At 45.5% G+C, this 22,459-nt stretch overlaps 1 protein-coding gene across 6 annotated transcripts in view; it reads right to left on the bottom strand.

The window, feature by feature from the left end:
- The window catches only part of RB1CC1 (RB1 inducible coiled-coil 1), a 325,791-nt gene that overhangs the window by 280,864 nt on the left and 22,468 nt on the right, over positions 1 to 22,459 (bottom strand). For 5 of the 6 annotated variants that reach the window (XM_033933671.1, XM_033933675.1, XM_033933676.1 and 2 more), the window contains exons 3-4: positions 9,054 to 9,191; positions 8,778 to 8,907 (exon numbers count right to left, since the gene is read on the bottom strand). In XM_033933671.1, coding sequence (XP_033789562.1) covers positions 8,778 to 8,848 — 71 coding nt within the window. In that variant the 5' untranslated portion in view covers positions 8,849 to 8,907; positions 9,054 to 9,191. The remainder of the gene's footprint in view (positions 1 to 8,777; positions 8,908 to 9,053; positions 9,192 to 22,459) is intronic. The other variant, XM_033933674.1, reaches the window with a different exon arrangement.

Here is a 22,459-nt window from a genome sequence, read left to right as displayed (position 1 = left end):
AGTAAAATGTTTTGTTACCTATCAAACTAAGAATTTTCTCTTTTTTGAACCCAAACAGCTGGTAGAATTTATTGAATCTAAGGAAAGAGGAGTATCCTTAACAAATGATGTGTAACTTGCTTTAGGTAATGAAGAGTATTACCGCTTCCCTATATTGTAAGTTAATTTCATTAAGGGTTAATTACCTGTTGATTTTCTTTAATACTGTGGAATACATAACTAAATAGTATTGTTTCCTTATGATTTTTGTTTCTTTTTTTTACCAATTCAGTTCATTAATTTTATTGAATATTATAAGTAATATACAGAAAGCAGTTCAAATACATAAAAATTGAATAAGAAATAGTGATGTAGAAACAAAAGAAACCATAATTGCTGTTATTTGCATATAGTAGATTAGTAAGAAGAATTCAGAGTATTTGAAACTGCTAAGAAAAGAAATAGAAAGGATAGAAAAGCAGAGAAGATGAATTGAAATAAAAAAGAAAAAAGAGAGATAAAGAAAGAGAGAGAGAAAGAGAGAGAGGCAGAAGTGTCTACAAGGCAGAATGAACATATGAATCTAAGAATGACCAAGGTGATTTATTTCGCACCAAATTTGTAGATAAACGAGATATCGTGTTCTTTTCATATGCATATGATTCGAATTTGTGGTACATGCTCAATGAGTTCCACCAAAAGGTGTAGTCTAGTAGTGTGGGTGACTTCCAATTTTTCAAAATGTGCATAAGAGCTGTCACAATCATGGTGTCAATAAGTTTAGGAGGACAGTTTGATAGTGCGAAACAAGGGTGTTGAGAACGAAGGATTATAATGTCTATGGAAATAGCTTCTGAACATTTGGTAATAGATTTTATGGTGTCCCAGATACGAATCAAAAAGGAATGAACCATAGTGCAGTGAAGAAGCATGTGATCAAGAGTTCCAGGCTCTTTCAAACAGTTCCAACAGGTAGGGTCTTGTTTCAGTTTCGCTTTCCACATTCGAAATGGAGTCCATACTACATTCCACATAACAAAGAACATTGATTGCGAAACTCTTGAGGATAATAGAGGACGATTTGTAGATGACCAGAAGAGTTCCCAATCTATTTCAGAAAGCGTGGTCTTTAGGATAGAGCCCCAATGGTTCATGGATTGAGGTGTAAAGTTGAAGGTGTGATCTCTTAAGATGCTATAAAAAAGAGATATCGCCCTACCTTTCAGTAAAGCCAAAGTAGACCAGTGACGAATAGTTTGTTGAGAGGTCATAAAGTCAGGGCGCATTTGCACATTAGCTAGTATTTCAGTAAGCGTAAGCCATTGGGGATATATAGAGGATGGGAGTGAGAACATAAGAACATAAGAACATAAGAACTGCCTTCTCCGGATCAGACCTTCGGTCCATCAAGTCCGGCGATCCGCACACGCGGAGGCCCTGCCAGGTGTACACCTGGCGTAATTTATAGTCCATCAAATCCTTATATGCCTCTCTTAAGGAGATATGCATCTAGTTTGCTCTTGAAGCCTAGGATGGTCGATTCTGTCATAATCTCCTCTGGGAGAGCATTCCAGGTGTCAACCACTCTCTGAGTAAAGCAGAACTTCCTGACATTAGTCCTGAACCTGTCCCCCCTCAGCTTCATTACATGTCCTCTAGTCCGTGTCAAATTGGACAATGTAAATAATCTTCTCTGCTCTATTTTGTCGATTCCTTTCAGTATTTTGAAGGTCTCGATCATATCCCCACGCAGTCTCCTTTTCTCAAGGGAGAACAATCCTAGTGTTATAAGTCTGTCCTCGTATTCCAGTTTCTCCATACCCTTCACCAGTTTTGTTGCTCGTCTCTGCACCCTCTCCAGCAGCTTTATATCCTTCTTTAGGTAGGGGGACCAATGTTGGACACAGTATTCCAAGTGTGGTCTGACCATTGCCCTATAAAGCGGCATTATAACTTTCTCTGATCTACTCGAGATTCCTTTCTTTATCATGCCCAACATTCTATTTGCCTTCTTTGCCGCTGCCGCGCATTGTGCCGACGGCTTCAGGGTCCTATCTATCAGTACACCCAGGTCCTTTTCTTGTTCACTCTTCCCCAGAGTTGCACCTGACATTGTATACTCGTATTCCTTATTTTTATTGCCTAAATGCATTACCTTGCATTTCTCCACATTGAACTTCATCTGCCATTTCTCCGCCCATGTTTCTAACCGACACAAGTCGCTCTGGAGTTTCTCTCGATCCTCCTGCGATCTGATTGCCCGGCATAGTTTTGTATCGTCTGCAAACTTGATGATCTCACTGGATGTTCCTTCCTCCAGGTCATTGATATAAATATTAAAAAGGATCGGCCCAAGTACCGAGCCCTGGGGTACACCACTAGTCACTTTCTCCCAGTCGGAGAACTTCCCATTTATGCCCACTCTCTGCTTTCGGTTTTCCAGCCATTTGCCTATCCATCTTTGTATATCCCCCTCTATGCCATGACTTTGTAGTTTCCTGAGAAGTCTTTCGTGTGGAACTTTGTCGAACGCTTTCTGGAAGTCCAAGTATATTATGTCCACCGGCTTCCCACTATCAATTTGCTCGTTCACGGTCTCGAAAAATTGGAGTAAATTAGTCAAACATGATTTCCCTTTCCTGAATCCATGTTGACTGGGTTTCATCAAGTCGTATGCGTCCAAGTGCCGGACTATGCTATCCTTGATCAGTGCTTCAACCATCTTGCCAGGGACAGACGTAAGACTAACAGGTCTATAGTTGCCCGGTTCCCCTCTCGATCCTTTTTTGAAAATTGGGGTGACGTTCGCTATCCTCCAGTCGTCCGGTATCTGTCCAGTTCTGATTGTCAGGTTTGCAAGTTTTTGCAATAACTCTCCGATTTCAAACTTCAATTCCTTTAAGACTCTCGGATGAATCCCATCCGGTCCAGGGGATTTGTCACTTTTAAGTTTGTCGATCTGATAGTATATCTGGTCTAAGTCCACTTCAACTGTGGTGAGGCTGTCTTCTATTTCTCCTGCAAACACTTTCTCCGCTTCAGGTATTGTTGAGGTGTCCTCCTTCGTAAAGACGGACGCAAAGAAGGAATTTAGTTTGTCTGCGATTTGTTTATCTTCCTTGATATACCCTTTTCTTCCCTGGTCGTCCAGGGGTCCCACTGCCTCTTTTGCAGGTTTTTTCCCTTTCACGTATCTAAAGAAGGGCTTGAAGTTTTTGGCCTCCTGGGCTATTTTTTCCTCATATTCCTGTTTTGCATCCCTCACCGCCTTGTGACATTTCTTCTGATCATCTTTATGTTTGTTCCAGGCTTCGGTTGTCTTTATGCATTTCCATTTTTTGAAAGAGTCCTTCTTTTCTTTTATGGCTTCCTTCACCTGTGAGTTTACAGAACAAAAAGTATCAAATGGGATAAATGAAGTGGAGGAGATCAATTGATGAACAAACCACACCCCTGCCCGTTGCCACCTCTTCCATGAAAGGGATCTACCCTTATTTTGAATTTTAGAATTATTCCAAAGGGACATAAGTGGGCCTTCAGCAACAGAGATCTCAGCCACTGCATCTAATAGTTGAAACGCATGTTGCGTTGCACTCAACAAAGAATATTTTCTCAAGTGTCTAGGTATCGACACTGTAAGGAAGCAAGAGATGTGTAGTGGTGCACATAAAAAGCATTCCATTTCAAACCATGCTGGTTTATCCTGTGGATTTTTGTTTCTAATGTGAAGTATTTGATCTCTTTTCAAGTTATATTATGCTTGATTGTAAAAGTAAGAAGTTATAAATAAAAAATTTTAAAAGGCCAATTTTTTTTTTTAAATATATAAGAAATAGAAATCTGAACCTGTACAAATTGCAAAACAGATAAATCCATCTAACATAGATACATCCTAAGATGTGGCCCCACCCAGGAACCCTGGCAACCCTTGAACCCAACCTAAGGGAACTTGCATGAAATTCTTAGCAAGTCTGGTCAAAGACAGTAATCCAGCTTACCAGTAACTGAAGAGGCGATCTGTGAATCAGACAAAAAAGATGAGTTCAGCCTCCAGAGGAGATTTACAAGAAGGAAGATTAGCAGAGGTAAGAAACCTAACCTTACATTCTTGTACAATCCCTCTGGAGGCTGAACTTGTGGAACGTATCAAAGCAGTCCCAATTCTCAGGGGGAGGCCCAATGAGCTCACCGCCAGAACGGAATAACCAAAGGCCGCAGCACTCCCTAGCTGCCACATCAAGCCGAGAAATCCTGGAAAAGACATGAATCGAAGCCCACATGGCCGCCCTACAAATCTCCTCAGGCGAAACCGCCAGAGACTCTGCTACGGAGGAAGCCAAGCCTCTGGGTAGAGCAAGTTGTCACCCCAAGGGGGGCACCTTCCCCACTGAAACATGGGCAGCGGAAATGGCCACTTGTAGCCAATGCGCGAAGGGATCCTTAGAAGCAGGCCGACCCCGACGTGCGGGGCCCGCTATAACAAAGAGATGATCCGACAGACGGAAGCATTAGAGGCCCACCGGTATCTCAAAAGGAGACGCCGCAAACTCAGACCGCACAACACAGTCCGCAGACTTGGAACCCAAAGGAACAAAGGCTGGAAGCGAACTTCCTGGTCGACATGGAAAGAGGAAATCACTTTCGGAAGAAAGGAAGACACAGTCCTCAAAATCACCGCTGACACAGTAATGCGAAGAAAAAGGATCTCTGCACGACAGAGCCTGAAGCTCCGACACTCTCTGCGTCGAAGTGATCACCACAAGAAAAACAATCATAATGGCAAGTGCTTTCAGAGATATGCCATCCACGGGTTCATAGGGCGGATGAATCAGGGAGCGTAGGATCAAATTCAGGTGCCACGTCGGACACGGCGGTCGTAAGGGGGGCCATAGCCTCCCAGCTCCCCTCAAAAACCGGACAACGTCCAGGTGAGATGCCAGAGACTTAATGATTTCATATAGGCAGCCACCACCACCATGACCTTGGTGAAAGATCTGGGCGCCAATGCCAAACTAAAAGGTAGAACCGCGACCTGGAAATGCCTCCCGAGAACATGAAACCTCAGGAACCTCCAATGATCTGGAAATATCGGGATGTGGAAATACGCTTCCGTGAGATCCAAAAAAGCCAAAAACTCCCTGGGTGCCACTGCCGCTATTACAGAACGCACCGTTTCCATCCAGAAACGCGGAACTCGCAGGAATGCGTTCACTGCTTTCAGGTCCAAAATAGGTCAACAAACTTCAGAGTCTTTCTTTGGCACGATGAAGTAAATCAAGTATCTGCCGAAGCCCAAGTTGTCTCCTGGGACCGGCTCTATGGCTGCCAGATCCAATAACCGGCACACCGTAGTGTGCACCTTGCTGGCACTGTTTAGATTTCCCTCGGGAGAGGACAGGAAGAAGTCCGGCGTCGCTTAGTACTTCTAGGACCCACTGGTCTGAGGTTATCTTTAGCTATTCCGGAAGGAAAGCCGAAAACTGCCCCCCACTCCAGGGGAGGGGGGCCTCGCCAGAGACCTGGCGTCAGAATTTTGGAGGGACAGAAGGATGAGAGGAGGCAGATTGTTGGAGCGCTGCACCTCCAAAGCGAGGTCGGTATGACGCACCGAAATCCTATAACGCCGCAGGGGGTCTGGCGTACTGCAAGGTTCTCCGGAAGGGACAAAATTTTGGCCGTCCCGTCCCCCTGGTCGGGTGAGGTCTAGAGCTAGGAAGCACTTTAGGCTTACGGTCCTGCACACCTGCTATAAGGTCATCCAAACCCTGGCCAAACAAGAGCGAACCTTTAAAAGGTAACTTGCTCAGTATAGCCTTAGATGAAGAATCACCTGACCACTGGCGAATCCATAACATTTTCCTTGCAAAAACTGAATAAGCTCCCAGCTTAGCAAAAAAACTATCAAGATATCATAGAGTGCGTCTGCCAAATAATTCACCCCAGAAACCAGGAAGTCGAGGTCTTGAAGGACAATCTCCTCAGGATCAAGAAGGAGTTCGGAATGACATGCATAGGCCACAAAGGAAGTGCCGCTGCAGCTCGCACTCCCGTCACAGCGGAATAAAAAAGATGCTTCATGACAAAATCCAGTCTTCTGTCCTGGACATCCTTCAGGACAACCCCTCCATCCGAGGGCAAAGAGGTACATTTAGTGACCTGAGCCACCACCGAATCTATCCTCGGTGGGACTAAGCGCTTAGAAAATTCCGATGCCATAGGATACAATTTAGCCATGGCCCTAGCACACTTCATCCATCCGGGTCCTCCCAAACATCAAAGAGCATTTCTGCCAAGTCCGCATGATACGGAAATGCAGCAGAAAGCGGGGGCTTAGAACTCATGACAGAACACTCTGCCTGAACTACTGAGTCTGAATCAAGTTTCAATATCCACAGGGACACAGAGATAAGATCAGAAAGGCGGCTGGACTTAAAGAGCCTGCGCACCATCTAGTCCTCTCCCAGAATGTGGAAATCAGTGTTCTGGGAATCTCCAAGATCCGCTAAGCTAGCCCCATCAGCGGACCCCACCAAAGAGCAGTGCGACAAAAACGGCATAGAAATTGATGCAGGCATCGAGGCAATAGTGGGGAGCTGCCGCTGGCTTTCAGGTGGACCAGCAAGGGAGCAAATGGATATGTTGGAATCCAAAGGCTGAACAGACTGCCACACCGGAGTCTGAGAGGGAGATACAGGCATAGCCCTCTTTCTCATGAAAGCCTGATACATCATATCCACAAATCCGGCAGAAAACAGTCCCTTGCGGCCAAAGCCAATCTGCGGGGCTCAGATTTAGAAAGTTTAGAAGACTTACAAGATTTTTCCCCAGAACTGCGCTTGCGTTTCATGAAAGCGCCCTCCTTGCCCAATTTTGGCATCCCGGACGCTGGAATCACGTCTCCGGTGGAATCAGATGAAAGCAGGACCTCTCCAGAGGATAGTGCGGAATCCATGCACAGTTCACACCCTTCACGGGGCGTGGCTGTGAATCCGCAAGCCATCCGCTGCATCTACGGTATGAATCCATGCCATCCTGTCCTGAGGTGGCCATCTGTGAAGTTTGGAGCAAAAACGAAGCTTCTAAGTCCAAAAAATATAGTTTTTAAAACTTTAAAGAAAATCCAAGATGGTCGCCACAGGTGCCGATTTTGCATTAAAAACGCCCAGGAAAAATGCAAGAAATTGCAAAAAACAACGATTTTAGGATTTTACAGGTGTGTGTGGGGGGACCAGGGTATGCAGGGAAACCACCCAAAACATCGATTTCAGCACCCCCCAAAATCGGCAAACTCTGTGACTCAAAGATAGCACAGAGAGCTAGCTGTGCTGCAATGAAAGTCTATGGCAGCCTGCAATACACAGTACAAACAAGGAGATCAGTACCTCATGAACTGATTAAACTGGATTTTTGGGGCCTTCTGTCCACCTCACCTTCCCTGTCACCACAGATCACGACCACCAGGACCCCTCAGGGAATTAGGGAAGACACGTAGTCCGGTTCAGATTCCGGCGTACCTCCATGGAACCGCGGCAGCCTGCGCTCTACTCCATTGCGGACGAACAATCTGCAGGCTGTCTAGAGGGCTTACTGAAGTTTAAGCTCACAGAGCATCCTCCAGATGCAGACAAAATTTAAAATGTCTGCGATCTCCCACCAAAGGATCACTCCCACAGAGTTGATCTGCAGCTTTTGGGCAAACCCGCGGAACAAATCAAATAAAAACTAGGAATTGAAAAGAAATTCCGAGAAGAAGAAACTGATTTCACTGATGCAGCGAGGCTGCAGGAACAAACTGAGCATGACAGGCAGATAGCCTAGAGGGGAGGGAACAAGTTTCAGTAGCCCTGCAGTCGAGGCTAAAGAGAATACAAGATCCCACAAGTTCAGCCTCCAGAGGGATTGTACAAGAAATACTTTTATAGTTGTTAAGACATCTGCCTTGCCTTTTTTGTTGTATTTTGTGATGAAAATATGTCAAATTTGAAATGTGTATCCTGCCAGAGCTGGTGTTAGACTGCGAACATGAGCTAGGATTTAACAGAGAGAGGAAAAGTTTTGTTTATTTTGTTTACACCACAGCGCCAGTGTGGGTAAGAGAGAGCAAAGGGAGTAAAGAGGATATAAAATAAACCCACAAGGATGTTTGAAAAAAAACACCCAATTGGGCAGGAAAATCGATTCAATAGGCTGAATTGAATCAAATTTTTTTTTCCCTGAATCGTGCAGCACTAGTAGGTACTATGAAATAGTGTATAACATAAATTCAGTTACCAGGAGGCCAAGTGTCTTCTAACACATTTCCGCTAAATACTAAGATACAAAAGGATTTCTACTGTTGCGGAAACAACAAAATTAAAAAGTTGGTTATTCACTTGAAACCTTTGTCATTTTGACCAATTTGAACTAGGACTTAACCAGCATCATTATACTAGAATTATAATACTTGCAAGTTATCTTAAAAGCTATTACAAAAACAACAACAACACACATACATGCAGAATATCCAGTAACTAAATGAAGTTATGACTGGTCATTTTTTTAAAGGAAGATTTTCCACTTAACTGGTGCAGCATTTTCACAATTTCTACATGAATCATTTCAGATTGCACACAAGAGTTATTTTTGTAAGGATAATGCTGTGTATGTCTAGTATCACTATAGATAGGATAAACAGAGGCAGCAGTAGAATAGAAACACAGTAAAAATATATGAAAATTGCACATGTTCACATCACACTCAGACCACACATTTATTCAAAGCAAATTTCAGAATTTCTAAAAAATTAAAGAGATTCTTACGTTTGTACTGCAAGCTCTGTGTCAAATGTAAGTGTAGTTCCAGTGTTGACTAGAAATACATATAACTTCATGATGATGTCACTAAGCTCCTTCCGCTTTCACGTTCCACTTTGGTGAGGTCATTTAGACACTGTAGGTAGTATATAAAATGTGTTAGTTTTACTGACACAGGACAGTCTTGTTTAGAATAGTGCCAAAATTAAAAATTATATTTAACTGAAAACAAAATAACATTTCAAAACTAATTTATAAAACAAAAGATAAAATATGTCTTACCTGATAATTTTCTTTCCCTTAGTCTTAGAAGACAAATCCAGACGTATGTGTTAAGTCCATCCACCAGCAGGCAGAAATAGAGAGTACTGAATTGTGACAGGAGATATTGGATGGCATGCTCCCTGGTCTCTCAGTATTCTTTACAACCAAGCAGAAAAAAACAGAGCACAGAAATTTGAGAACAACAGAACTCCCTCCTCACAGAATAATGTCAACATCCAAGCAATCAACATCGATAAGCCAAAAGAGCATCAACTATCTATAAAGAGAAAACACAGAAAGACAGCATAGGCAGAACATCCACCACAAGGATTAAACTGCTGAGACTAAGGGAAAGAAAATTATCAGGTTAAGACATAATTTTACTTTCTCTGTTAACAGCAGCAAAGGAATCAAGACGTAGGAGATGTAGCAAAGCAGTCCTAAATCAAGGTGGGAACCAGAAAGCACCAAGGCCTCAAAGAAGGCCGCCGCCTGCAAAGCCACATCTACTCAATAATGTCTGGAAAATGTATGCAAAGAGAACCATGTGGCTAATCTACAAATTTTGTCCAATGAAAAGGCTCACAACTCAGTACAGGACATAGACAGTGCCCAAGTTGAATGCGCCCATAGGGACACAGGGGAAGATTTCCCTGCCATATTATACGCAGAAGACGCTGCTTCCTTGATCCCCTTAGCAATCGTCACTTTAGAGACCACAGCGCCATAAAAATGGCTCCCCATACAGCACAAAGAGGTGATCCGTGTAACGAAACTCATTTGTGGTCTACAAATACTGCAACAGTACCCTGCGCATGTCCAAAAAACAAGGATGACAAAAATGGCCAGAATAATCCTCCGCCCAAAAGGAGAGAAGGAACAAGGGCTGGTTCACATGGAAGCCAAGTACAATCTTCAGGAGAAAGGAAAGTACTGTACAAACAACCCCTGCCTCCAAAAAAACAAAGAAAGGGATCTCAATATGGCGGTGCCTGCAGTTCAGAAACACAGCAAGCAGGAAAAATAGCCACAAGAAATACTACCTTCAAGGTGAGATCCTTCAAGGTAGTCCTCCAAAGCGGCTCAAAGGTCATAATTCATTGCTCTTTATCTTTGCCTGCTAGTGGATGGACTTAACTCATAGGTCTGGATTAGTCTGCTGCTGATGACAGGGAACAGCAAATACAATTACTTTCTTACTTCATAAACACTTTTTAAAATTTTCTGATCCATTCAATTAACTGGTCAGCTAACAACTATAGCCCCCATATGGTCCACTTTACAGTAGGGTCGATGTAGAAAATTATAGAGTCACTGAGTGCACAGTTTCTAACACAAGCTTTCCATACATAGTTTACTACAGAGATGCAGTAATCAATGAGCATGCAAATTACTGCTACACTTAAGTGTGCACTGTCAGAAAAACATACTGCACACATCACAACAGTAATCTGCAGCTGATTGATAAATGTTCCCCTTGTTGTCAATTATTGAGCAATGATTGGTTCATGCACTGACAGAAAGGGAGACATTTAAAAAAAATAGCCCACTGCCATGTGAAGGGTCACTTCCACATACACACCCAAAATATTCCCCAGTTCCCTTGCCCAACCACTGATCCCTCCTTCAAATGACTCCAATCCTCCATAACAAATAGTCATGGTGTTTAGTGACACCCATGAAACTTTGCCTCTCCCCAACATACCATCAAGAAGCAAGAGCAATGCCCACTCACTCCTGCCTGTGCTGCCATCTTTGAAAATGGTGATAACTTAAACATTTCCTTATTTGACAGACTGACCCCAAGTAGCCTATCCCAGGCTCGAAGATCGTGGTGCAGAGATAGGAGCAAGTTGGCATCACTCCAGCCTCTTCTTGAAAGTATGGTGGTAGGGAAGGGATGTTGAGGTTGCTACTAGACACCAGGGCTATTTTTTCTGTTTGGGTGGAAGAGGTATCGGTGGAAATGGGAAAGTGAATGGTAATCGAAGTTATTAGTTTTTCCATTATAATGTAATTGCTACAAAAGGGAAAGCTAACCCTTTCACAGCTCCTCAGATTTAGCAGTACAAAGAGATTAGGTTCTTACCTTGATAATATCTTTTCCAGTAGATAAGTGTGTCATTCTGGACAAGTGGCTAATCTCTTCATGGCAAGCCTTTGCAGAAAGAATCCACTCTGGATTTTTTTCTGTAACCTTTCTCAAAATGCAGTGCGCATACCTTCCTGCCTTCAGCCGCACAAGGACGTGGGCAGCGACTCTTGCACGCTGCACGTGGCTGACCCGGAAGCCTTCTCTTCGACGTCAGAGCTGGCAGGGAGCACAAACTCGGGACACAGAAGAAAGGGAGGGAGCATGAACATGGGACACAGAAGGAAGGGAGGAAAGGGACACTAACTTGGGACATAGGAGCTTGGGCGGGGGTACTCGGTTGATATTTGTTATACAGGTAAGGGGTATCAAAGTCACTCCTCGAGATCCGCAATCCAGTCGGGTTTTCAGGATTTCCCTAATGAATATGCATGAGATCTATTTGCATGCACTGCTTTCATTGTATGCTAATAGATCTCAAGCATATTCATTGGGGAAATCCTGAAAACCCGACTGGATTGCGGCCCTTGAGGAGGGACTTTGACACCCCTGACTTAGGGAGTACTTGGCTTGAAGAAGTTGAGAAACAGTCAGAGAGAACTTTACTGCCACCTACAGTTAATCCCCAAGTAAGCAAGAGCATTTCTGAAATTAGATGAAGTAGGGATATGGGAAAACATTCCAGCTAATGAGGCTGTTCTGCTCAACACAGTAACATAAGAACTATGAACAACCAAACAGAGCAACAAACAGGCCAGCAGAAGGATCAAAGGAGCTCAAATAGCACCCCAAAGTGTACTAATAATAAACTGCTCTTCATAGCCCAAAGGGCTAACTGGCTTCCAAGAACAGAACTGAAGAACAACATTCTTAACGAGACAGTAGGCAGGCGCAGGAACAAAATGACAGGACAGGGGTCCAGAATGACACCCTATCTACTGGAATCTAATCCCTTTTTCCAGTGCAATAGATGTGTCATTCTGGACAAGCAGGACGTATAAAAGCAGTCCCAGAAATCTAGGATGGGATGACTGCGCCGGCACATAGCACCGAGGACCTGAAGGCAGAGTCCACTCTTGCCACCATATCCACTCTGTAAAAAATGTATGTAGGGTGGACAAGGTTGCTGCCCTAAAAATCTCCGCTGGAAAAACTGCCCTAGCTTTTGCTCACGACGAAGCTACACTTCTGGTTGAATTTGCCTTCACGGAAACAGGGGACTGTTTCCCACAAATAATATATGCTGCCGGTAGGGGAGGGAAGAGAAAAATGGTTGGACATGTGAGTGGAGTAGGTGGGAAAGAGAGCTGGTGTACAAGGGGAAAGGAAGAAAGAGGGAGAACCTTTGGGCATGATAGGGTTGGACTATGTATAGGGTTCCTCACTGATCATAGAAACTATGTAAGTCCCTTGGTTATAGTTAGGTTCCCCTCTGTTTTTCTTACCATGTATGTTTCCTCTGTTTATTGAAACTATGTTAGCTCCCATGGGTTATAGATAGGTTCCCCACTGTCTTTGAAATTATGTATGTTCTTCTGTAACCCGTCCTAAGCTTTCTGGGAGCACAAGATTAGAGAATGATATGGGGACAAATTTTTCCCCATCCCCGTGGGAACTCATTTTCCTGTCCCCGCAAGTTCTTTTCCTTTCCCTGTCCCATTCCTGCAAGCTCCGTCCTCATCTGCACAAGCCTCAAACAGTTTAAATCATACATGTTCGAGGTTTGTGTGGTTAAGGCAGAGCTTACAGAATGGGGCAGGGGCAGCGATAAAACTCACGTGGACGGGGAAATTGAGTTCCTGCAGGGACGGGGACAAATTGTCCCCGTGTCATTCTCTAGACAGGATATAAATCGAAATAAATAAATAATGGTGAAGAGGAGGGAGGGAAGAATATTGGATTTTGTGGTCGAGAGGGAAGGTTAGGATCAATAGAAAGGGATGCAAGAGGGAGGAATTTTGAACATGTGCCCTAGATTCCCCCCCCCACCCTTCTCTTTCTCCTTTCCCACTCCCTTTGCAGCAAGAGAGGGAATGAGAAAGATGGTATACAGTGTGAGAGAGAGAGAGGAGGGGGAGGGGAAGAGACATATAGCACATGGGTGGAGGAGAGAGGGGAAGATATGAAGAAGACAGGAAAGCAGAAAAAAGAGAAACTGGAACCAACTTGATGGAAAAATAAAGCTCTAGACAACAAAGGTTAAAAAAAAAAAAATTTACTGACTGGGAGATGAAGCTAGGCCGAAGGGCAGCACTCTGTATTGATAATACAGATTCCCCACCCGAAATCTGAGATATTGACGGGAGGCCGGATGTATGGGAACATGAGTGTAGGCCTCCTTGAGATCCAGAGAGCATAACCAGTCGTTCTGTTCGAGAAGGGGATAAAGGGATGCCAGGGACAACATGTGAAACTTTTCTTTGACTAGAAAGTGGTTGAGAGCCCTGAGATCCAGAATGGGTTGCAGATCGCCCATCTTCTTCGGAACAAGGAAGTAACGGGAGTAAAACCCCTTGTTCTGCTGTTCCAAAGGAATGGCTCGATAGCATGGAGGCGAAGCAGAGCTTGAGCTTCCTGAAGAAGAAGGGCGGTCTGGGATGGACTGGAAGGATACTCTTTTGGAAGAAGGTCCGGAGGAACCTGATTGAAATGAAGAGAGTATCCTTCCTTGATGATGGTAAGTACCCAGAGGTCTGACGTAATTGTTGTCCATCGATGGTAAAAAAGATGGAGACGACCTCCTATAGGAGAAAAAGAAGGCAGAGGCAGAACAACGGAGGTTATGCTCTGTTTTAAGCAGTCAAAAAGGCTGGGTAGGCTTAGGTGCAGCAGAAGGTTGAGGTTTATGCTGCTGTTTTTGAGGCTGCTGCTTCTTAAGAGGAGGACGAGTATAAGGAGCCTGCCTTGGAGCAAACCGCCGCTGATAAATAGGAGGAGGGCGTGTAGATTTTGCAGGAGTTGACTTTGGCTTAGGTCTGACAATAGAAGCAAAAGGCTTTTCATGGTCAGACAATTTCTTGGTGGCTGCCTCGATAGATTCATCAAAGAGGTCATTGCCCTCACAAGGAATATTAGCTAGGCGGTCCTGAAGGTTAGGGTCCATGTTGATGGTACAAGCCAAGCAAGACGACGCATAGCCACTGAAAAAGCAGCTGCTCTAGCAGATAACTCTAAGGCATCATAAGATGACTGGAGAAGATGTAAACGAAGTTGAGATAAAGAAGCAATAACTTCTTGAAACTCAAAGTGCTTTTGAGAATCCAAATAACTCATGAACTGTGGAAGTAGAGAAATATTATTATTATTATTATTTTATTTCTTATATACCGCCAAAGCCGTAGAAGTTCGAGGAACTCAAAATAAGTGATAAAATGAAAATTATAATTAAGGACTTTAGAAGATATCATGGCATTTTGATAGATGCGACGTCCACATTTGTCCATAGTTTTCCCTTCTCTGTCAGGGGGTACTACCGGTGGCATAGACTTTGGAAGGATGGGATCTCTTCAAAGAGGACTCAACAAGCAGGGATTGATGAGATAACCGAGAGTTGTCAAACCCTTTGCGGTATACAGTTTTATAGCGAGAATCCAATTTTCCTGGAACAGCTGGTAAGGAAAAAGGAGTCTCCATGCACCGACCAAAAGTCTGATTTAAAAGCTTATGAAGAGGAAGCTTAAGCGACTCAGCCGAGGTTGAGGAAGATGCATGACTTCGAGATACTCCTTGGAGTATTTGGAGCCAGTATCTAATTTAAGATCCAAGTCCATAGCCATCTGACGGAGAAAAGATGAAAATGAAAGTTGATCCACCAGGGCTTTGCCTCGAGAAGGACTAGAAGACGTCGAGGCAGCCTGTGTCGAAAATGAAGCTTCAGCATGTAAAAAAGCATCAGATGAATATGGTGACTTGGACGAGTCAATCGAATGTGGAATATCCTCGAGGTCCGGCATGGGAGACCTCGAACGAGGAGTATGTGGAATAGAACGAGGCTTAGTGGAAGAACCATGTCTGGAAGTATGGCTCAATGAAGGCCTCGAGCGGTGATGAGAACGATGCCTGGAAGCAGATCTCGAAGAGCGATGAGACCTCGTCAAAGAATGGAGAGAGATAGAGGAGCCTCAATGCACTCTCAAAGACTCTGCTCCTTGAATAGAGTGTGAGGAATCCTGTCGAGGCACATGCAAAGATTCTGCTCCTTGCTGAACGTGCTTAGATGCCAGACCAGACACTCGCAGAGACTCTGCTCCCTGCAAAGTGTGTGGAGGATCAGACTGAGGCAAGGAAAGCGGCTCGACCTCGCGGGAGTCTGCTACATGCCCAGGCTGGATAAGAGGGAGAAGCTTCGGTCTCATGTTAGTAAGGAACTGAACGATGTGCTTCTCCAATAAGGTCTGGAAGGAAGCCGGCAAAAATGGATCCGCGTCTGAAACCGGGTCCACTTGCCTTGGCTGTAGGTCCCTTCAGGGTTGTGTGATTGTGCTTCAACTTGGTAGTCTTAGGCACTTTAATCACTACCGCTGGAACAGTCTGCTGAGCTATCTGACCTGAGGAAACAGGGGAAGATACAGCAGATGTCGATGAAGTAAGAGCCGCTGCAAAAGACGAAGGTCTGATGAGGCTCGAGGTGGAAGCAGTAGAAGCTGGAGGACCATCGGCCGTAGTCGTCTTCGAAGTCAAGGCCGAGGTCATCTTCGAAGTCGAGGGTTCAGAAGAATCCATTCCGAAAAGCTTGTCCACCAGGATACAACGACGCTTAAAAGCACGAGGCTGAAGCATTTGGCAAAGTAGGCACGATCTAGGATGATGCTTAGGCCCAAGGCACTTGAGGCAGCGACGGTCAGGGTCCGTAATAGAGATCGCGCGCTGACACTTGCTACACTTCTTGAAGCCCGTAGCAGGCCGGGACATAGAAGTGAAAACAGCCGTCGCAAGATCGAAGTCGTCGGGCTGTGGCCGGGCGGCCGGCTCCGAAAACAGACGGAAGAAAAAAAATTATTTTTTTTTACCTAAAATAAAATAAAATAAATAAAGACAAAAACAGCGAATCTTGAAGAAAATAAACACAAACCGCGTTTAGAGAAGGCACAAGTAACAAAATTAACGCAGAGAGTCGAAGACGGACTTCTCGGCTCTGCGGAAAACTAAGAACTAAGGAGACGCACCCTGCACTGGGCGATAAGGCACTCGCGCATGCGTGATGTGGGTGACTCGAAACTTCGAGTTTCTTCAAGCAAGTCTGCTTCTGAGGCGTCCGCATCCGGGCTCCGTCGGATGACGTCACCCATATGTGAGAATACCTGCCTGCATGTCCTGGGATAAAGAAGGTAAAATTATGGTCTTACCTGTTAATTTTCTTTCCTTTAGAAGCAGCAGATGAATCCAGAGACTAGTGGGTATAGCTCACATCGACCAGCAGGTGGAGATAGAGAACTGATTAACAGTTGGCCTTAAAGCCTGGTGTTCCTCCTGTTGATTCAGTTATGCACCTTCCCAAGCATCCCGAAAGGAGAATGAGCATTCACAAAACTTCATTCCAGTAGAAAATGTGCCACTTAAACATGAAATAATACAATTACCAACCATACCCCAACTGAAACAAACAAACAACATACCGACAGATAGTGCACTTGGGGAGGGGCTCTGGATTCATCTGCTGCTTCTAAAGGAAAGAAAATTAACAGGTAAGACCATAATTTTACCTTCCTTAGCAAAGCAGCAGATGAATCCAGAGACTAGTGGGATGTAGCAAAGCAAACTCAAACTGGGTGGGACGCCAACGCCGCCTCCGCCAGCACTGCAGCGCCAAAACATGCCTCCGTACGGGCCGCTACGTCCAAACGGTAATGCTTCGAAAAGGTATTCCCAGACGACCACATTGCCGCCCGGCAAATTTCCTCCAAAGACATACCACCGGACTCCGCCCAAGACGTAGCCAATGCTCGAGTGGAATGAGCATGAAGATGCTCCGGTACTTTCTTCCCCGTCAACAAATAAGCCGAAGCAATAGTTTCTTTGACCCAACGAGCAATGGACGCTTTAGACGCCGCCATCCCCTTGTTTTTGCCCGCGAATAACACGAAGAGATGGTCCGACCGACGAAAATCGTTCGTCACCCTCAAATAATGGAGAATCATTCAACGTACATCCAGTAGACGCAAGGACGAAAATCGTTTTCCCCAATCCTCCTTCCGGAAGGATGGCAGGAACAAACTCTGGTTCACATGGAATGAAGAAATAACCTTAGGCAGGAAGGACGGCACCGTTCGCACCGACACCCCAGTTTCCGAAAAACGTAAAAAGGGTTCCCTGCAAGAAAGTGCCTGCAGTTCCGACACTCGCCTTGCCGAAGCCATCGCCACCAAAAACACTGTTTTCAACGTGACATCCTTCAATGTTGCCGCCGACAGAGGCTCAAAAGGTGCCCCCTGCAACTTCCCAAGGACGAGTTTAAGATTCCATGTTGGACAAATTCGCTTTACCGGAGGGCGGATATGGTGAACCCCCTTGAGGAAACGGACGACGTCCGGCTGTGAAGCGAGCGCCGAGCGAGACACCCGGCCCCTGTAACAGGAAATGGCCGCCACCTGAACCTTTAAAGAGTTATAGGCTAACCCTTTCGCTACGCCCTCCTGCAGAAAAGCAAGAATGGCCGGCAGAGATACCTGGAAGGGCGCAATCCCCTGCCGTCCGCACCATGAATCAAAAATTTTCCAGACTCTCGCATAGGAGGCAGAAGTCGAAATTTTCTTAGCTTGAAGTAGCGTGGCAATAACCTGTTCCGAATAGTCTTTCTTTCTCAGCCTCGACCACTCAATAGCCAGGCCGTAAGACCAAAGCGGGCTGGATCTTCCATCGAGATTGGACCCTGAGTTAGCAAGTCCGGAGTTACCTGGAACGTTACCCGATCTCCTACTGAAAGCTGAATCAGATCCGCGTACCACGGCCGATGCGGCCAATCCGGAGCCACCAGGATCACTCTGCCCTGAAAGAGAGAGATGCGTTGTAACACCCGACCTATCATGGGCCAAGGCGGGAACACATACAGAAGGGAATTTGGAGGCCATGGGAGAGCTAACGCGTCCACCCCCTCCGAGCCCCTCTCCTTGCATCTGCTGAAGAACCGAGGCAACTTCGCATTGCGGGATGAGGCCATGAGATCCATCTCTGGCAGCCCCCAACGACGGACTAGCAGGTCGAAAGCTCGAGCAGACAACTCCCATTCGCCTGGATCTAGAAGATTTCTGCTGAGGAAATCCGCTTGCACGTTTTCGTGACCTGCAATGTGTGCCGCCGACAGAAGCGGAACATGCACCTCTGCCCACCGAAACAGTCTCCTTGCCTCTTCGGCCAACAGCGGACTCCGGGTGCCCCCCTGACGATTGATATATGCCACCGCCGTGACACTGTCCGAAAAGATCCTGGTCGGCCTGTCCCGAATCAGGGACTGAAAAGCCCGCAGCGCCAGTCTGATCGCCTTTAACTCCAGCAAATTGATGGACCACTGGGCCTCCTCCCAGGACCACACCCCCTGCACTGAAGCCTGCAGGCACTGGGCCCCCCAGCCCAGCAGACTGGCATCCGTTGTCACCACCACCCAGTCCGGCGTAGCCAACGGCATGCCCCGCCAAAGATGCAACTCGTGTAGCCACCACTGCATACTGCGAGCCGCCCGAGGACTCCATTGGAGACGCACATTGTAGTCCAGAGATGCTGGGGACCAACGAGAGAGTAGAGACTGTTGTAAGGGCCTCATGTGGCACCGAGCCCAGGGGACCACCGCCAGAGTCGCCACCATTGAGCCCAGAACCTGTACATAATCCCAAACCCGAGGTCTGGGCGACCCGAGAAGTAGGCGAATCTGAGCCTGCAATTTCTCTCCCCGGTCTCGGGGTAGAAACACTTTCCCCAGAGAAGTGTCGAACCTGACCCCCAGATGCACCAAAGACTGCGACGGGGACAGAAAACTCTTGGGAAAGTTGACGATCCACCCCAACGACTGAAGGAGAGAGATTACTCTCTGAGTTACCGACAAACTTTCCTGTCTGGACGAGGCGCGGATCAACCAGTCGTCTAAGTAAGGGTGTACCCGAATCCCTTCCTTGCGTAGAAAAGCTGCTACAACCACCATTACTTTGGAAAAGGTGCGGGGAGCCGTTGCCAGGCCAAAGGGCATTGCCCGAAATTGATAATGCTGGCCGAGAATCGCAAACCGCAGATACCGCTGATGCAGCGGCCAGATCGGGATATGGAGGTACGCCTCTTTGAGATCTAGGGATGTGAGGAACTCTCCCGGTCTTACAGCCGCAATAACCGAGCGAACCGTCTCCATCCAGAAATGGCGAACACTGAGAAATCTGTTGACCCCTTTGAGATCCAGCACCGGTCTGAATGAAGAAAGAACTCCTGCAGCGTCTAAAGAAACCCCTCAATCAATCGGAGGGGAGGGTGGAGAAGGGACCTGGGAGGGCCCAGGTGTAACTCCCAAAGCCGGCACCGCTCAGCCAGTCACCCCTGTCCTACTGAAGAGAGCTAGTCTCAACAGAGGAATCCAAAAGAACACCAATTTATCCGGCACCAGCCAGAATCCAGGAGCTAGAGAGCTAGCTCAATTCCTGCTGGGAGATAGAGCAAAACTGAATCAACAGGAGGAACACCAGGCTTTAAGGCCAACTGTTAATCAGTTCTCTATCTCCACCTGCTGGTCGATGTGAGCTATACCCACTAGTCTCTGGATTCATCTGCTGCTTTGCTAAGGAATATATAGTGCAGAAATAGGCTTAATATTGCAGAAAGGCACTGTTTAGAAAGACGCAAGCATATGCTGGGTTACAAATGTACAGAAGGAGATAGAGATAAGCTTTGTACAGTCATTGTTGCAGTTTTTTTTAAAAAAAGAAATAAGCTTTACAAATACAGTGGATTTAGAAACTGCTTGTGTGTGTGTGTGTGAGAGAGAGAGGACAGTCTACCTGCATTAAAGTGTGTCTGGGTAGGTGAGAGGCTATATCCAGAGAAAATAGAGAGAGAGAGAGAGAGAGTAAACCAGGGTCCAGAGAGAAAGAGCGAAGGTAAATGGGTCCAGAGAGAGAGATTAAGGATTTTAACCTCTTACATTTATAAGTTTGAGGCTTGTTCTAATGGAGGGGACAGAGACAGAGAGAGAGAGAGAGAGATGTTGGTTGGGGAATGGAATGAGGTCTGGAGGAGAGGAAGCATGCAGGAGGCAAAAAGAAATAAATATTGGATTTACAGTCAGAAGGAAGTGCAACCACAGACTCATAAAATCACCAGACAGCAAAGGTAGGAAAAACGATTTTATTTTAAATTTAGTGATCAAAATGTGTCCAAATGTATCTGCTGTCTATATTTTGCACTATAGCCCCCTTTTACTAAACCGCGATAGCGTTTTTTTTTAGCGCAGGGAGCCTATGAGCGTCTGGAGCAGCGCAGGGCATTCAGCACAGCTCCCTGTGCTAAAAACCACTATCGAAGTTTAGTAAAAGGGGAGGGGGTATATTTGTCTATTTTTGTATAGTTACTGAGGTGACATTGCATATTTTATAGTCATCTGCCTTGACCTCTTTGAAAAAAAAACCCCAAATGTAAATGATAATTAACATTTTCTCTGTGTACAGTGTGCTTTTTAAAATTTTATTGTTGGTAGATCATTTTGACTTGGTCATTTTAAAAGTAACTCGCAAGCCAAAGTGTGGCCACCGCTGCCCTAGCGGAAAGGAGGGACAGGGGAGATATGGTTCAGATGTTCAAATACTTGAAAGGCATTAATGTAGAACAAAATCTATAACAGAGAAAGGAAAATGGTAAAACCAGAGGGCATAATTTGAGGTTGAGGGATGGTAGATTCAAGAGTAATGTTACAAAATTCTTCTTTACAGAGAGGGTGGGGGTTGAGTGGAATGCGCTCCCGAGGGGGGGAGGTGGAGAAGAAAACAGTGACAGAGTTCAAACAAGCGTGGGATGAACACAGAGGATCTCTAATCAGAAAATAATGTGTATACATTGACGGAACTAAGGCCAGTACTGGGCAAGCTTGCACAGCCTGTGTCCCATATATGAACATTCAGTTGAGGACAGACTGGGGATGGTTAAATGGGGTGGAGTGAGCTTTGATGGAGACTCCAGTAGATGAAACATAAGCACACTACTGGGCAGGGCTCTGGGTTTCTGGCCCAGAAATATTTAAGTAAAAAGACCATTTAAACTAAATAATTTATGGAGAATGTATGGTTGGGCAGACTTGATGGACCACTCAGGTCTTTATCTGCCGTCATTTACTGTGTTAAAAATAGAATCTATTGTTGTTAAGTACCCCCTATTTTTTTGTAAACTGTTTGAAACAATGGTAAATAAGATGTGTGGGGTTTGAGAGACTGGAAAAGAAGAGGGAAAAACTGTCCCTCATAGACTAGAGTTAGTTAATTTCCAGTATCACTCTGACAATGGCTTCTGATCAATCATGCAGCTGGGGCTACTGTCCATCTTAAGCACCAGACATTAGTACATCTTTAGAACCTCAGGGATGTGCCAAGGTCTTTTGCTACTTTTAAGCACTGATATAATTAAATGTAATTTAGGCAATCTGAGGCTGATGGTCCATCTGCGTTGACATCCCCCAAGATCAGATGTGAATGATATAATCTCCCATAGGCCTCTGCTGACATTGGTTAGGCCAACAGAAAATGCTGACAGCTAGCAATGTAAGGATGGGCTGACAATGACCTGGGGTGGGAAATGCAGCCTCGCCTTGAAACCCAGAGGGTCTTTACTCAGGATGCGTATAACCTGTGCTTAAACCCCTGACAGGGTCAGAGGACAACTGACAGGGTCAGAGGACAAGCGAGCTCCCAAGGGAATGGACCCCGAGTCTAAGAAGGGTGACACAATGCCGGCTGGCTCCACAGGTTCACTGAAGTTTTTCTGTGAAGCAGCAGTCTGTCTCCGCAAGACAACATCTTTTCCTCCTGCAGAGGACACCACATGGGGTCTCATGGCGCTGAAGCCACCAAGAAAAACTAAGTTTAAGCGAAAAAATAAGAAAAAGTTGCAGAACAGTTCAAAATACTTCTGCACGAATTGCTTGCAGAAACTGAAAACTGTAGGGGGCTCTAACTTTCTCTCTAAGATAGGAGGAGCACATACACAGAAAAGTGTTTGGATTTCTGCAACTCCCAGACTGCGGGAAGAGATTGAACACCTAGAGCACATGTGTCAAACACAAGGTCCGCAGGCCAAATTTGGCCCGCATGGCCATTTTATGCGGTCTGTGGTGATGTGCGCCTAACACTAGGCTGTAGTGAAACCCTCTCCA

Source organism: Geotrypetes seraphini, chromosome 2, assembly GCF_902459505.1.
Source record: "Geotrypetes seraphini chromosome 2, aGeoSer1.1, whole genome shotgun sequence".
Taxonomy (NCBI): Eukaryota; Metazoa; Chordata; class Amphibia; order Gymnophiona; family Dermophiidae; genus Geotrypetes; species Geotrypetes seraphini.
Note: the sequence above shows the minus strand (reverse complement) of the source record. Positions and strands in the feature narration are given on the sequence as shown.